The sequence below is a fragment of the Esox lucius genome, chromosome 13 (genome assembly GCF_011004845.1).
Source record: "Esox lucius isolate fEsoLuc1 chromosome 13, fEsoLuc1.pri, whole genome shotgun sequence".
NCBI classification, from domain to species: domain Eukaryota; kingdom Metazoa; phylum Chordata; class Actinopteri; order Esociformes; family Esocidae; genus Esox; species Esox lucius.
This window is the reverse complement of record NC_047581.1, coordinates 15,280,769-15,294,224: the sequence shown is the minus strand read 5'-3', so window position 1 is coordinate 15,294,224 and position 13,456 is coordinate 15,280,769. Positions and strand designations below refer to the sequence as shown.

General features: G+C 45.2%; 1 protein-coding gene across 1 annotated transcript in view; it reads right to left on the bottom strand.

Annotated features, from left to right (window-relative positions):
• The window catches only part of rimbp2 (RIMS binding protein 2), a 111,959-nt gene that overhangs the window by 25,738 nt on the left and 72,765 nt on the right, over positions 1–13,456 (bottom strand). Inside the window, exons 8-12 of the mRNA XM_034296399.1 lie at positions 10,125–10,329; positions 6,603–6,754; positions 6,036–6,115; positions 5,291–5,400; positions 3,875–4,918 (exon numbers count right to left, since the gene is read on the bottom strand). Of these exons, the coding sequence (XP_034152290.1) occupies positions 3,875–4,918; positions 5,291–5,400; positions 6,036–6,115; positions 6,603–6,754; positions 10,125–10,329 (1,591 nt within the window). The remainder of the gene's footprint in view (positions 1–3,874; positions 4,919–5,290; positions 5,401–6,035; positions 6,116–6,602; positions 6,755–10,124; positions 10,330–13,456) is intronic.

Below are 13,456 nucleotides of genomic sequence, written 5' to 3'. Positions count from 1 at the left end.
GTGAATTTGGATCCGATTGTCTAGTTTACTTCTATGATGAGTTCTACATTTGAATTGCAGAAGCTGAATGTAGTAAAGGTGAAATTGAAGGATCCAAGTCACCCAGCAAGGTAGTGGTCTTAGCGAAATAGAGAAGACACACGTCATGTACCCAAAATGAGCATCCTCAGGTTGGGGAAAAAAATTGTAAAGGTTGAATAAACAATCAAAACTGCAGCTTCATACCACAAAAATAGAGAAGTGTTTGTGGGGTGCATAGGTGTTATTTGAGCATTGATTTGGTATCCTCATGTTTCATTCATTGTAGAAAGAGGTGAAGTTTAAGTCAGATTCTGGGTACTACATGTATTAAATATTACGTGAATTCAATAAACGAAAATAGCCAATTGAAGTGCAATAAACTGGCTTTGTTTCTCATAGATCAAATCAGTTCAAATCAAAGGAATGTAGCAGAAATGCTATACATACAGTATGTGTTTCTTATTACAGGAACTATTTCAAAACAATCTGAGGTGCTGGGTATCATGGCTTTGTAACACTACATGAACTTACTGCTAGAGAAAAAGGAGGAGACCAAATCAGTACACAGTAAAGTAGAATAGAGTAGACTAGAACAGAGCTTATCTGTATAAGCACATTGTGACCCCTTCTGATGTAAAAAGGGCTTTATAAAATATACTTGATTAAGTAGGGTAGAGCAGCAAGCCACCGTCTGACAATGTGCTTCAATGCATCTTAATCACATTTGTCCACTAGACGAGTGTCAGCAGAGATATTAATAGATCTTTATAAAGTGGACTCAGCAGTACACATTCCGAACAATTCAGATGTATTAGTCATTAAAATATGGCTTCTATAAAGCATGAGTGTCAACGAGATCTGAAATGTGCATTGAAATAATCCCAGGGAAATCAGTCTATTCATTCAGAGGAACACAAGAGACAAGGCCCATGTGTCTATGCCAGCCCTTTATGAACCCTTGTTGTACATCGAGGTTCCAACATCCATTCAGTTATTTGTAAAGGCTGACAGACTTCCCCGGTTGCCTCTCTCACTTCAATGTGTTCAGCGACAGACTGTATGATAAGCTTCCACCCAGCCACAGAGTGGACCACAGACTTTATTACCTCAGGGATTCTAACATGTTCCAAGCTCTAGTGTTACACTGAAAATGACTGAACATAAAGACTAGGAAGGGACGTTCACGTCCAAAACAACAATAGAGAGAGGACTGGAATAGCTCATGACATGGTGGAGGGTACGAAGTGCATCATGTAATTGATGGCTTTATCCAAAGGAACAAGATCAATTCATGGTAATTGAGAACCTCACAAATCTTATCTCTATCTAATCAAGTACCACCATCGTGTTGTGAGGTTAAGGTCCACTGTAATAAACCCCTATCCCTGCTGCTGTGGTTCCCACTTCAGCTGTCCCACCTGTCCAGTACCCTCCCTTACACCTCCTTCAGCTGCCCCTCCTGTCCAGCACCCTCCCTTACACCTCCTTCAGCTGCCCCTCCTGTCCAGTACCCTCCCTTACACCTCCTTCAGCTGTCCCTCCCATACAGTACCCTCCCTTACACCTCCTTCAGCTGTCCCTCATTTCCAGTACCCTCCCTTACACCCCCTTCAGTTGTCCCTCCTGTCCAGTACCCTCCCTTACACCTCCTTCAGTATTCCCTCCTGTCCAGTACCCTCCCTTACACCTCCTTCAGCTGTCCCTCCTGTCCAGTACCCTCCCTTACACCTCCTTCAGCTGTCCCTCCTGTCCAGTACCCTCCCTTACACCTCCTTCAGCTGTCCCTCCTGTCCAGTACCCACCCTTACACCTCCTTCAGCTGTCCCTCCCATCCAGTACCCTCCCTTACACCTCCTTCAGCTGTCCCTCCCATCCAGTACCCTCCCTTACACCTCCTTCAGCTGCCCCTCCTGTCCAGTACCCTCCCTTACACCTCCTTCAGCTGTCCCTCCTGTCCAGTACCCTCCCTTACACCTCCTTCAGCTGTCCCTCCTGTCCAGTACCCTCCCTTACACCTCCTTCAGCTGTCCCTCCTGTCCAGTACCCTCCCTTACACCTCCTTCAGCTGTCCCTCCTGTCCAGTACCCTCCCTTACACCTCCTTCAGCTGTCCCTCCTGTCCAGTACCCACCCTTACACCTCCTTCAGCTGTCCCTCCCATCCAGTACCCTCCCTTACACCTCCTTCAGCTGTCCCTCCCATCCAGTACCCTCCCTTACACCTCCTTCAGCTGCCCCTCCTGTCCAGTACCCTCCCTTACACCTCCTTCAGCTGTCCCTCCTGTCCAGTACCCTCCCTTACACCTCCTTCAGCTGTCCCTCCTGTCCAGTACCCTCCCTTACACCTCCTTCAGCTGTCCCTCCTGTCCAGTACCCTCCCTTACACCCCCTTCAGTTGTCCCTCCTGTCCAGTACACTCCCTTATACCTCCTTAAGCTGTCCCTCATTTCCAGTACCCTCCCTTACACCCCCTTCAGCTGTCCCTCCTGTCCAGTACCCTCCCTTACACCTCCTTCAGCTGTCCCTCCCATCCAGTACCTTCCCTTACACCTCCTTCAGCTGTCCCTCCCATCCAGTACCCTCCCTTACACTTCCTTCAGCTGCCCCTCCTGTCCAGTACCCTCCCTTACACCTCCTTCAGCTGTCCCTCCTGTCCAGTACCCTCCCTTACACCTCCTTCAGCTGTCCCTCCTGTCCAGTACCCTCCCTTACACCCCCTTCAGTTGTCCCTCCTGTCCAGTACCCTCCCTTACACCTCCTTCAGCTGTCCCTCCTGTCCAGTACCCTCCCTTACACCTCCTTCAGCTGTCCCTCCTGTCCAGTACCCTCCCTTACACCCCCTTCAGTTGTCCCTCCTGTCCAGTACACTCCCTTATACCTCCTTAAGCTGTCCCTCATTTCCAGTACCCTCCCTTACACCCCCTTCAGCTGTCCCTCCTGTCCAGTACCCTCCCTTACACCTCCTTCAGCTGTCCCTCCTGTCCAGTACCCTCCCTTACACCTCCTTCAGCTGTCCCTCCCATCCAGTACCCTCCCTTACACCTCCTTCAGCTGTCCCTCCTTGTCCCTTCCTTGTAATATGTTGAACAGTGTTTTTTTCCAAAGTGACCATCCAGCAGGAGGAGACAGTTGGTTTAACAGCGGTGGTATAGAAAGTCAGCTGTTGCTCCTTTCCTTTCGTCATGTAGAGCAGACGGAGGTCTCATGGAGACCAGGACCACAGATACACACATCTAGCTACCCGTTCCAACCAACTCTGTTTTTTCCCTTTTCCTCTGATGATATGCAGCCTTCTGCAGCAAACGCTCCCTAGATGTCAATTCATTCAACTTGCCCTCCGTCTTTAGCGTGTGCGTTTCTTATCACAGCCAGTACCCAAAAATCCTTGAGGGCAATCAAAACAGTGACTGGGAAATATGAAAATGAGCCTGTCAGATGTAAATATAACAGTCTCAAAGCTTGTCTGACCTAAAGTAAATAGATTGCTGTGTTTATCCTAAATTGCCAGATGCTTTTTCCAGATTTTTTTTTGAGAGCCGTGGCAGTATTCGCTGTGCAAATGTGGGCTGGATATACAAGTAGGAGAAGAAGCAGCAGCAACTTGCTACTTTTGTGCCGTGGAAAGACCAACACTACTATACATTACACACACCCCAACCAATTCTTAAATTAATACGCGCTCAAAACCATCTGACGACTGACTGTGGGTTTTAATAAAAGGATGAACTATCACATTTGTCATTTATTATAGCTTCTTTCGTGCTCCACTCACTTTGGCAAAGTGAAAAGAAAAAAAAATCCCATGCCAACGAAGCCCTTTAAACTGCACTGAACTTGAACATCGAGAGGGCTGACCTGCAGGCTGGGTGCAGAACTCCACAGAGATCTCCCTTTTGTCCCGATGCTCTGGGGGCAGCTGCCAAGGCATCTGGTGTGTCTTCGCCATGACCTTCACCTTGTAAACAGTCATGGGCTTGAGGTGGAACAACTGGTACTGGTAGCCCCCCGCCTTCACCACGTCATACTCGGCATCGTTCAGGAAGAGGGCGTGGCTGTAGTTGCTGTTGCTGGGCTGCCAGGAGAGCTCGGCGGAGGTCTGCGTGATGCCGTCCACCCTCAGGTAGTAAGGAGCCACCACCACGTCCTTCCCCACCAGCAGAGTGCAGCGCATCTCGTCGGACAGGCCGCGCTCCGTGACGCTCTGCACCGAGATGCGGTGGGTGCTGGTGGCCAGGTTGAGCTTCTCCACGAGTGACTTGGTCCTGCAGCCGAAGGGCACGCTCATCCGCACCTCCTTGTCCACCAGGACGTTGTAGCCGCTGACAGAGCCCCAGCCGGGCGGCACCACCGGAGGATCCCAGCCCACGATCACACTCTTGGCCAGCTGTTTGATCAGATTGATGCGGCGGGGGTAAGGCACGATGTTTTCGCCAATCTCGTCGATGCTGACATCCAGGGTCCCTGTCCCGTTGCTGCAGGAGCCCATGGAGCCCAGGAAGTCCATTCCAAGGCTGCTGCTGCCCAGGCTGCTCAGAGTGCTGCTCAGACTGGAGCCCAGGCCTGTGGAACCGTGACTGGAGCTGTGGGCGGAACCAATGTGACTGCCCAGAGTGGAACCGTGAGTGGAACCTAGAGTGGAACCGAGGCTCGTCCCCAGGTTTCTCTCCATATTTCTCTCCAGGCTCGTCCCCAGGTCCAGCTTGCTTTCGGACAGCAGGCTGCTGATGGTACTGAGGCCCATATTGGCCAGTCCTGTGGAGCCCAGACTACTGTGGTTACTACTGAGGTAGCCTGACTCTTTGGCCCCGTCCCTGTGCTTAGCAGAGGGCATCTCATCATCCTGAACAAAGTCAACAAAGTTGGAAGGGACAAGGCCCTGCTGTCCATCCAACAGCTCTCCTGTCAAAGAGACAAAGAGAGAGAAGTGTATTTAAAACACTTTTTGTGAAGAGCAGTATGCTGTTGCATTAACAACAACACATCCAGCACAGTATAACACAGTATGTGAAGGTATGGCAGTTGTAAAATCCACATTAGGGTTAATTGATCCACAACTACCTAATCACAGTCAGAATAGTTTTTATTCGCTAAGTAGATTCACACACTACCAGAATGTTCCATGGTTTAATAGAACTCAGTGTATGCCCACACATTAAAAACACTTCTCATGTCTTTCAATATAACATTGCTCTGAATACGTAACTTACTTGTAATTAAACCATGTTGATTTTTTTTTTTTAACAAAAGTTAAAGTACAGTGAGTTTTCAGACCTTCATAAAAGCCATCATCATCCATGGTCCCATACACGTAGAGGTACTTCCCCGCCACCAGAGGGAGCTCTGCTTCAGGATGTTCATTGGGCCCATTACAGGGGTTATAACTTGGAGGAGAAGAATACTTGAGTCAAGCACAGGCTCCTCTAGACCAGATGCAGGTAAAAATGTGTCCAATTGCCTTAAGCTAGAGGCTCAAAACCCAGGTTTAAAAGATCAAAACCCAGGTTTAAAATCTCTTAAGCTTATTATTCTGATTATTGTATGGACAATTAGCTGGTTTCAGAACTTGACAATACTCAGCTGAGAAAGTCACTTGACTAAATAGTACCTGAGCATTCAAGCAAAGTTGATTTCTTGGTCACAAACACTGCAGATGACTTATGTAACTCTGTGAAATGGGAATTGCTGAGTGCTACATAAAAAAGATCCTAATCTAAAATATACACTTTTCTGACAGGGTAAATGAGAAAGCGAGAGAAAAAGAGATAGAGAGAGAGCGTGGGTGGACAGCACTGGGTTTCATTCATGTATTTGCCTCAGTTCTGGGGGATTCCAATTATTTCTGCTGACAGTTAATTTTCTTTGGTGAGAGCAGAGCACTGCATCATTATTAAGAGGTGGGATCAAACCTCAGTGGAGCACTGTGGATGGAAAACACTGCTGAAATGGGTTTTGCAGGGAGGCATTTTAATATGACAGTGTGTGTGTAAGGCATCTCAAAGCAGTTCCCTGTACTCACCTGTATCGGGCAATGCACAAACGGACCTTGCCTGTAAACCTCTTTTTGGTCCTAGTCGTCGAGCTTAGTTCTTTGTCCATCTGGTCAGAAAAATAACAACCCTTAAGTAAAAACCAAAAATAATTTACTTCTGTACACACAGTATTATGTTCTCTTCTTAGGTAGTTTTCCACAAGCAATATTTTGGTCTTTCACGATAGCAGAGTCTATGTTCTTCAATTGACTCTTGTTTGAACTGCCAATCCTCCCAACAGAAAATAATAAAAGGAAATGGATTGCCCCCCCCCCCCCCCCCCGTGTTTTCTCAATACTGCTCCTCCACAGGAAGCAATTTTTCCAAAATGTAACAAATGCTGTAATTATAGACCATTACTCAAATTCTTTGCTATCATCAGGGGGGTCTTTCAAAAGGGCATGCAAGCTGTGTAGATCCATCCCTATCACACATATAAAATCAGAGCAACGCATTAACCTATTTCAAAGAACAGGATGTTTCATGTCAGAGAATTGCCATGATATGACACTGAATGAGTGGTTAGTTGGAGTTAGAATGATGGGAGGAGTCACCTCGCTGAGGAGGGCCTGCGGGGAGCTGCCTGCTGTGCCGCTGCGGGTGACGAATGTTGGCTTTACAGACAGGAGCTCTGGCCTGTCCCCACTGATGTGGAGCGGTCGGATCAACTCGGAGATCACGGATCTGCTCATCGGACTTTCATTGCCTGGGGGCAAAACAACGGAACAGCTCTGACCTGAAAATGACTGTGCACGCTAAAATCATAGTTTTTATCTCTTAGTTAAAACCCTGTTTGAAAATAGTTATATATAACAGAATGCAATGATTTGTAATACATTTGTCCCTATATATAATTGAAAATAATACAAAGATCTCATATCAAATGTTGAAACTGAGAAATGTTACTGTTTCTGGAAAAATACATGCCCATTTCAAATTTGATGCCAGCAACACGGGTCAAAAAAGTTGTGACAGGGGCATGTTTACCACTGGGTTGCATCTCCTCTTCTTTTAACAATACTTTTGAAGTGTTGGGGAACTCAGAGGAGACCAATTGATGTAGCTTTGAAAGTGGAATGTTGTCCCATTCTTGCTTGATATAGGATTGCAGCTTCTCCAAAGTTTGGACCTCTTTTGCTGTATTTGTCATTTGATAAGGCAAAACATTTTTTCAATGGGTGACAGGTCTGAACTGCAGGCAAGCCAGTTTAGCACCCGGACTCTTTTACTACAGAGCCATGCTGTTGTGATACGTGCAGAATGTGGTGTGGCATTGTCTTGCTAAAATAAGCAAGGCCTTCCCTGAAAAAGATGTTGTCTGGATGGCAGGATATGTTGCTCCAAAACCAGTATATATTGTTCAGCATTAATGGTGCCTTCACAGATATGCAAGTCACCCATGCCATTGTGCACTAATGCACTCCCATACCCTCATGGATGCTGGCTTTTGAACTGTGTGCTGATAACAAGCTGGATGGTCCCTCTCCTCTTTAGCCCAGAGGACGCGGCATCCATGATTCCTGTTATTCTTTAATTGTTGCACTATTTGCCTGTGAAGTCTTTCAGAGAGTGTTGAACCCCTCCTCATCATTCTGACAGACACATCCTCTCTGGAATCTTTTAATACCCAATCATGTTACTAATGTTACTAATTATTGACCTAATAAGTTGTGTGATATTCCACCAGGTAGGTTTTTTTAGCATTACACAGCTGTTCCATTCTTTTGTGGCATCTGTCCCAACTCTTTTGAAACGTGTTGCTGGCATTAAAGTCAAAGTGGGCATATATTTTTCAAGGAACAATCAAATGTCTCATTTTCAACATGTGATATGTTCTCTTTGTACTGTTTTCTATTGAATATAGGGTAAATGATTTGCACATCACTGCATTCTGTGGTTATTTACATTTTACACAGCGTTCAAACGTTTTTGGAAATAGGGTTGTATGATCAGGGTCAAAATCACATGATTATTTAGTAATTCTCAAGAAAAGCTGCACATTTCTACAGAAACCTAGAGAGGAACAGGACATTGAGGGGTGTCCAGTCCTCCGCTGGATGAGCAGGGTGATTATAGGAGTACATTATGTTTTCAGGCAATATCAATACTTTTGCATGTTCAGATAATCAGCGGGTCAACAGATACAGGTGTGGTGTGTCCACAGACCTTTCCGCTGATTGGTATAACAGTTCCAGACTCCCACACACAGTTGAAGTAACATTAACATTGATGTCTGTGTCTGTGCAGACTGGGGTCTACCTGTGCCAGTGCCCTTGTCCTCCCTGTACCAGAGCCCTTGTCCTCCCTGTACCAGAGCCCTTGTCCTCCCTGTACCAGAGCCCTTGTCCTCCCTGTACCAGAGCCCTTGTCCTCCCTGTACCAGAGCCCTTGTCCTCCCTGTACCAGAGCCCTTGTCCTCCCTGTACCAGAGCCCTTGTCCTCCCTGTACCAGAGCCCTTGTCCTCCCTGTACCAGAGCCCTTGTCCTCCCTGTACCAGAGCCTTTGTCCACCTTGTCCCAGAGCCCTTGTCCTCCCTGTACCAGAGCCCTTGTCCTCCCTGTACCAGAGCCCTTGTCCTCCCTGTACCAGAGCCCTTGTCCTCCCTGTACCAGAGCCTTTGTCCACCCTGTCCCAGAGCCCTTGTACTCTCTGTACCAGAGCCCTTGTCTTCCCCCGTGGTCTCCCTGTACCAGAATCCTTGACCACCCGTGGTCTACCTGTACCAAAACCCTTGACCCCCCGTGGTCTACCTGTACCAGAACCCTTGACCCCTGTGGTCTACCTGTACCAGAACCCTTGACCCCCGTGGTCTACCTGTACCAGAACCCTTGACCCCCCCGTGGTCTACCTGTACCAGAACCGGACTGGCAACACTTCAGGGCCTGGTTCCTCTGTCGGTTTCTTCCTAAGTTTCTGCCCTTCTGGGGAGTTTTTCCTAGCAACTGTGCACCTGTTGTTGCCCGCACTTTGGGGTTACAGACTGGATGTTTTGTAAAAGCACTTTGTGATCTATAATTTTATCTATGTCTATAATTTTAATGGTAGGTTTATTTGAACAGTGAGAGACAGAATAACAACAAAAGAATCCAGAAAAATGCATGTCAAAAATGTTATACATTTATTTGCATTTTAATTAGTGAAATAAGTATTTGATCCCCTCTCAATCAGAAAGATTGTTGGCTCCCAGGTGTCTTTATACAGGTAACAAGCTGAGATTAGGAGCACACTCTTACAGGGGGTGCTCCTAATCTCAGTTTGTTACCTGTATAAAAGCTGCCCACAGAAGCAATCAATCAATCAGATTCCAAACTCTCCACCATGGCCAAGACCAAAGAGCTGTCCAAGGATGTCAGGGACAAGATTGTAGACCTACACAAGGCTGGAATAGGCTACAAGACCATCGCCAAGCAGCTTGGTGAGAAGGTGATAACAGTTGGTGCGATTATTCGGCAGCTGGGACCATAGTCATCAAGAAAACAATTGGTAACACTACGCCGTGAAGGACTAAAATCTTGCAGCACCCGCAGGTCCCCCTGCTCAAGAAAGCACATGTACAGGCCCTTCTGAAACGCATGTAAAAAAATGTACATGCGTTTTTCTGGATTTTTTTGTTTTTATTCTGTCTCTCACTGTTCAAATAAACCTACCATTAAAATGATAGACTGACCATTTCTTTGTCAGTGGTACAAAATCAGCAGCGGATCAAATACTTCTTTCCCTCACTATACCTTGCTGGATTGGAGAGGGTTGGTTTAAATGCCACTGTTGTAGCTGTAATTCACCTAACTTCCACACAGGAACTAAATTATTCACTAAAAAGATCTACATATTGATCTTTTAATATTTATTCTGGTTGGATAACAATGCACACACTAGCTTCACAGTTGCTTCAAAATGTATTTCCAGCTATTTGTTATGGTAGTCATAGTTATGATTTTATTCAGATGGGGATTGGCCTTTATTCTTTTTGAGCACCTGCCTTCTGAACGGTCTGTTCATGGTCCTGTGCCCATGGCTGTGGTCTATGACATACATAGGAAAACAGGCTAAACAGTTCCTCAGGGATTCCTCTAACCTTTCCCTGTGGGAGCAGCCAGCCCGTTGAGGAGCCGGGACAGGGATTTGTTGGGCGATCCGGGGGATTCACACACAGTTAAGGGATCAGTACCAAGGATATCAAACGTTCCAGCCTGCAACCGGAACTTGTCCAGCTCTTTGGACAGGAGGTTGAACTGCTCACTCTGTGTCCGACATTTCTCCTCCAGCTCTCTGACTTTGGCCTGGCGAATGAGAGAGGAGGGGAGAGAGGAAGACGGAAGTGGACAGAGACGAAGAAGAAAGTAACAGAAGGAAGGACAGTGAGAGAAAGAGAACATCTGAAACCTGCCACTGTATTATTTTAAAAATGCCAACACACAACAAGGTAGGATGAGATATTGGACTTTAAAAACGTACAGAGAAAAGGCAGTTTACGCCTTAAAGTTCCTATCAAGCAAAATACAGTCCAGTCATAAAACCTAAACTAGTCAGAGTGCAGATCACATGCAACACTACAGTTAATGCATATAATTCTATAGAGCAGCCTCTTGCTAAGAGGAAGTATGCATACCAAAAACTGCACTGTGTTCAAAGCGCGGGGAATGCTCCTCAACTTCATTGCACAGAGATAGTAAAATAAAGGCAAGAATCATTGTGAGTTACGGAAGCCGACACAATAGGGGCAACAGCAATTCAAAACATCATAGACCCATGCAGTCAAATCCGTGGCTCTCTACATTGAAATGCTGTCTCTCCCCCACACCGGTCTGTTGACTGGAGACCGCAGTGCAGTGGCAGGCTCAGAAGAAACCCAGGGGTGCCCAGCTCAAGACATTCCCTCAGGCCAGGGTAAGTGTTGAGTGTTAACCATCAAATGTGGACAGACAACTACTCATCACAATCAGGCCCTTCATCAGACTCCCCTGGGTGTGTTGGTAAAGCCTCAATGTCATTTGCCGCACTTAAGCTGTGCCGTTTTATTCAGCTGTGAGTGACTAACATGCAGACAAGTGATAGCTTGCCAGCGTGTGAACATGCTACTAGAGGAAGGAGGCACCTTTGCAGTCCCTGATCATGGGTGGTTGCCTATTACCCTCTCAAAGCCTTCCCCTGAATGGACAGTACTCCAAAGTATTTGGATAGTAACACATTTTTTGGCTCTGTATTCCACCAGTTTGGATTGGTTAAAGTGCAGACTGTCAGCTTTAATGTGAGAGTATTTCCAACCATATCGAATTAATCATTTACAAACTACAGCACGTTTTGTATATGGTCTCTTCATTTTAATTGGCTTCGCAGCTGTTTCTTATTAGGCGGGTGTGTTTGTTTGCATTGTTAATTCATGAACAAGACATCTGTCAATGTCTAGTCTTGATTCTAAATTCCAAATTAAAATGGCATTTGGAGTCTGTTGCTGGTGTCTGCCAACATGAAGACCAAAGAAGTGTCACTGCATGTCAAGATGCCCATCATAAGGCAGAACAATCTGAAGAAATGGATCAGATACATAGCCAAAACATTAGATGTGCTAAAGTTACATAAATGTTTGGTACATTGAGAAAAATGAAAGCCCTGGTAAGCTCAGCAATGGAAAAGCCTGATAAACCAAGGAAGACCTTCACAGTGGATGAAAGAAGAAAAGTCCAACAAAGAACTATCAGAAAAATCAGGACCACTCTCCGGGAATTAGGTGAGGATGTGTCAGCCACTACCATCCACAGAAGACTTCTACAGAAGACTTCTACAGAAAACCACCAGCGGAACTACAGAGGCTGGACTGCAAGATGCCAAACAGGATGGCCTAAAACGAACCTACTATACAGATTTCTGGAAAAGGTTATTGTGGACAGATTAGATAAAAATATACATGTACCAAAGTGTTGGAAATAGGAAACTGTGGCGTAAAAAAATTAACTCTGTATTAGGGGTTATAGACTGCAGGCAAAAAGGCCTTGAAAGAAGCAGGAACTGGCTACAGCACTGGAGTGGCAGAGCATCACCAGGAAAGATAACCAACGTCTGTTGATGTGTATGGGTTGCAGACTTCAGGCATTCATTGCATGCAAAGAATATGCAACCAACTACTAGACAGGGTAACTTAATTGTACACAATGTTAATCTGTCCCTATCCTCTGTGTTCCCTAAAATGGCAAATTGTGTAGAAACCATCTGTCCTGTCCCCTCAAACCATCTGGATTAATATCTCCTAAAATGTAAGCTGAGAGTCTGTACATTAACCCCAAATTCATTGTATTATTTAAAATCCAAAGTGCTGGAATACAGAGCCAATATAACAAAACAGTTCTCACTGTCCAAATACTTTGAAGTTCACTGTGTGACCACTACTATAGCAGCCCAGTAATAACATGCTGCATGCAACACCAACCACAATAAACTAATGTCAGAGCCAGATGATGGCATCAAATTAGTCTTTCTCAGGTCTATGTCCAGAATGTTAGAACTACCTCATAATATAAATTTTTATGCCAGCATCCGAACAGAATCTCTCAGACATTACAATGAAGCCATAACTAGAATGAGGCTATAACTAAAATGTAAATGATGAGTGACGATGAGTGCTTTTCTGATGTCCTGTCCTATCTCCCAGCCGGGCCCTTCTGTCCTGTTCTGTTCCTATAGGCTGAACAGGCCCAGTGCCCAGCGGAGTGTGGATGCTTGCACATGCTTTAATGACAGCCTGAATGGAGGAGGTGAGTTTGAGTCATCGTTGTGTGGATTGGACAGCCTTGCCTTTGAAATTGCACATTCAAGAAATGAAACGTGTTTCTGTTTGCATAGATTAAAAAAATAGATTAAAAAAAAGCAGCTAGTTACATCAACCAGATTTCAGCAATTAATGAATTACCGACTGATCATTATGTCCACTATGTGACATTGTTCAGTTGTTTATTACATATCTAAAACGTAGAAATATATTTGATAGGACATACATTTGTCCTATCAAAATCGTTTATGAAAATGTCCTGTTGATGATTAAAATGTGAGTGAGTAAATCAGTTTATTCTCTAAAGCATTGCCACTTCCAATTCTTAAATGCCATTCCAACATGATTTACTTCCAAAAAGCCAGGCAGAGATGAAAATATTAAGTGAATAAAAACCATTCTGAAATACCTGCATGCTGTCCAAGTGGTTCTGTATATGCATTAAACACACACCAGTAACACAGTCAAAAAAATGGAGGAAAGAAAATAGCACAATTACACATAGGAACACTTATACTTTGAAATCAAAACACACACATTTCTGTAGCACTCATAAAAAAATATTAGTTATGAACAATAATACTGTAAACAACCACAAATATTAAATGTCATGATTGATAATTATGTATGTGAATAATGTTTGG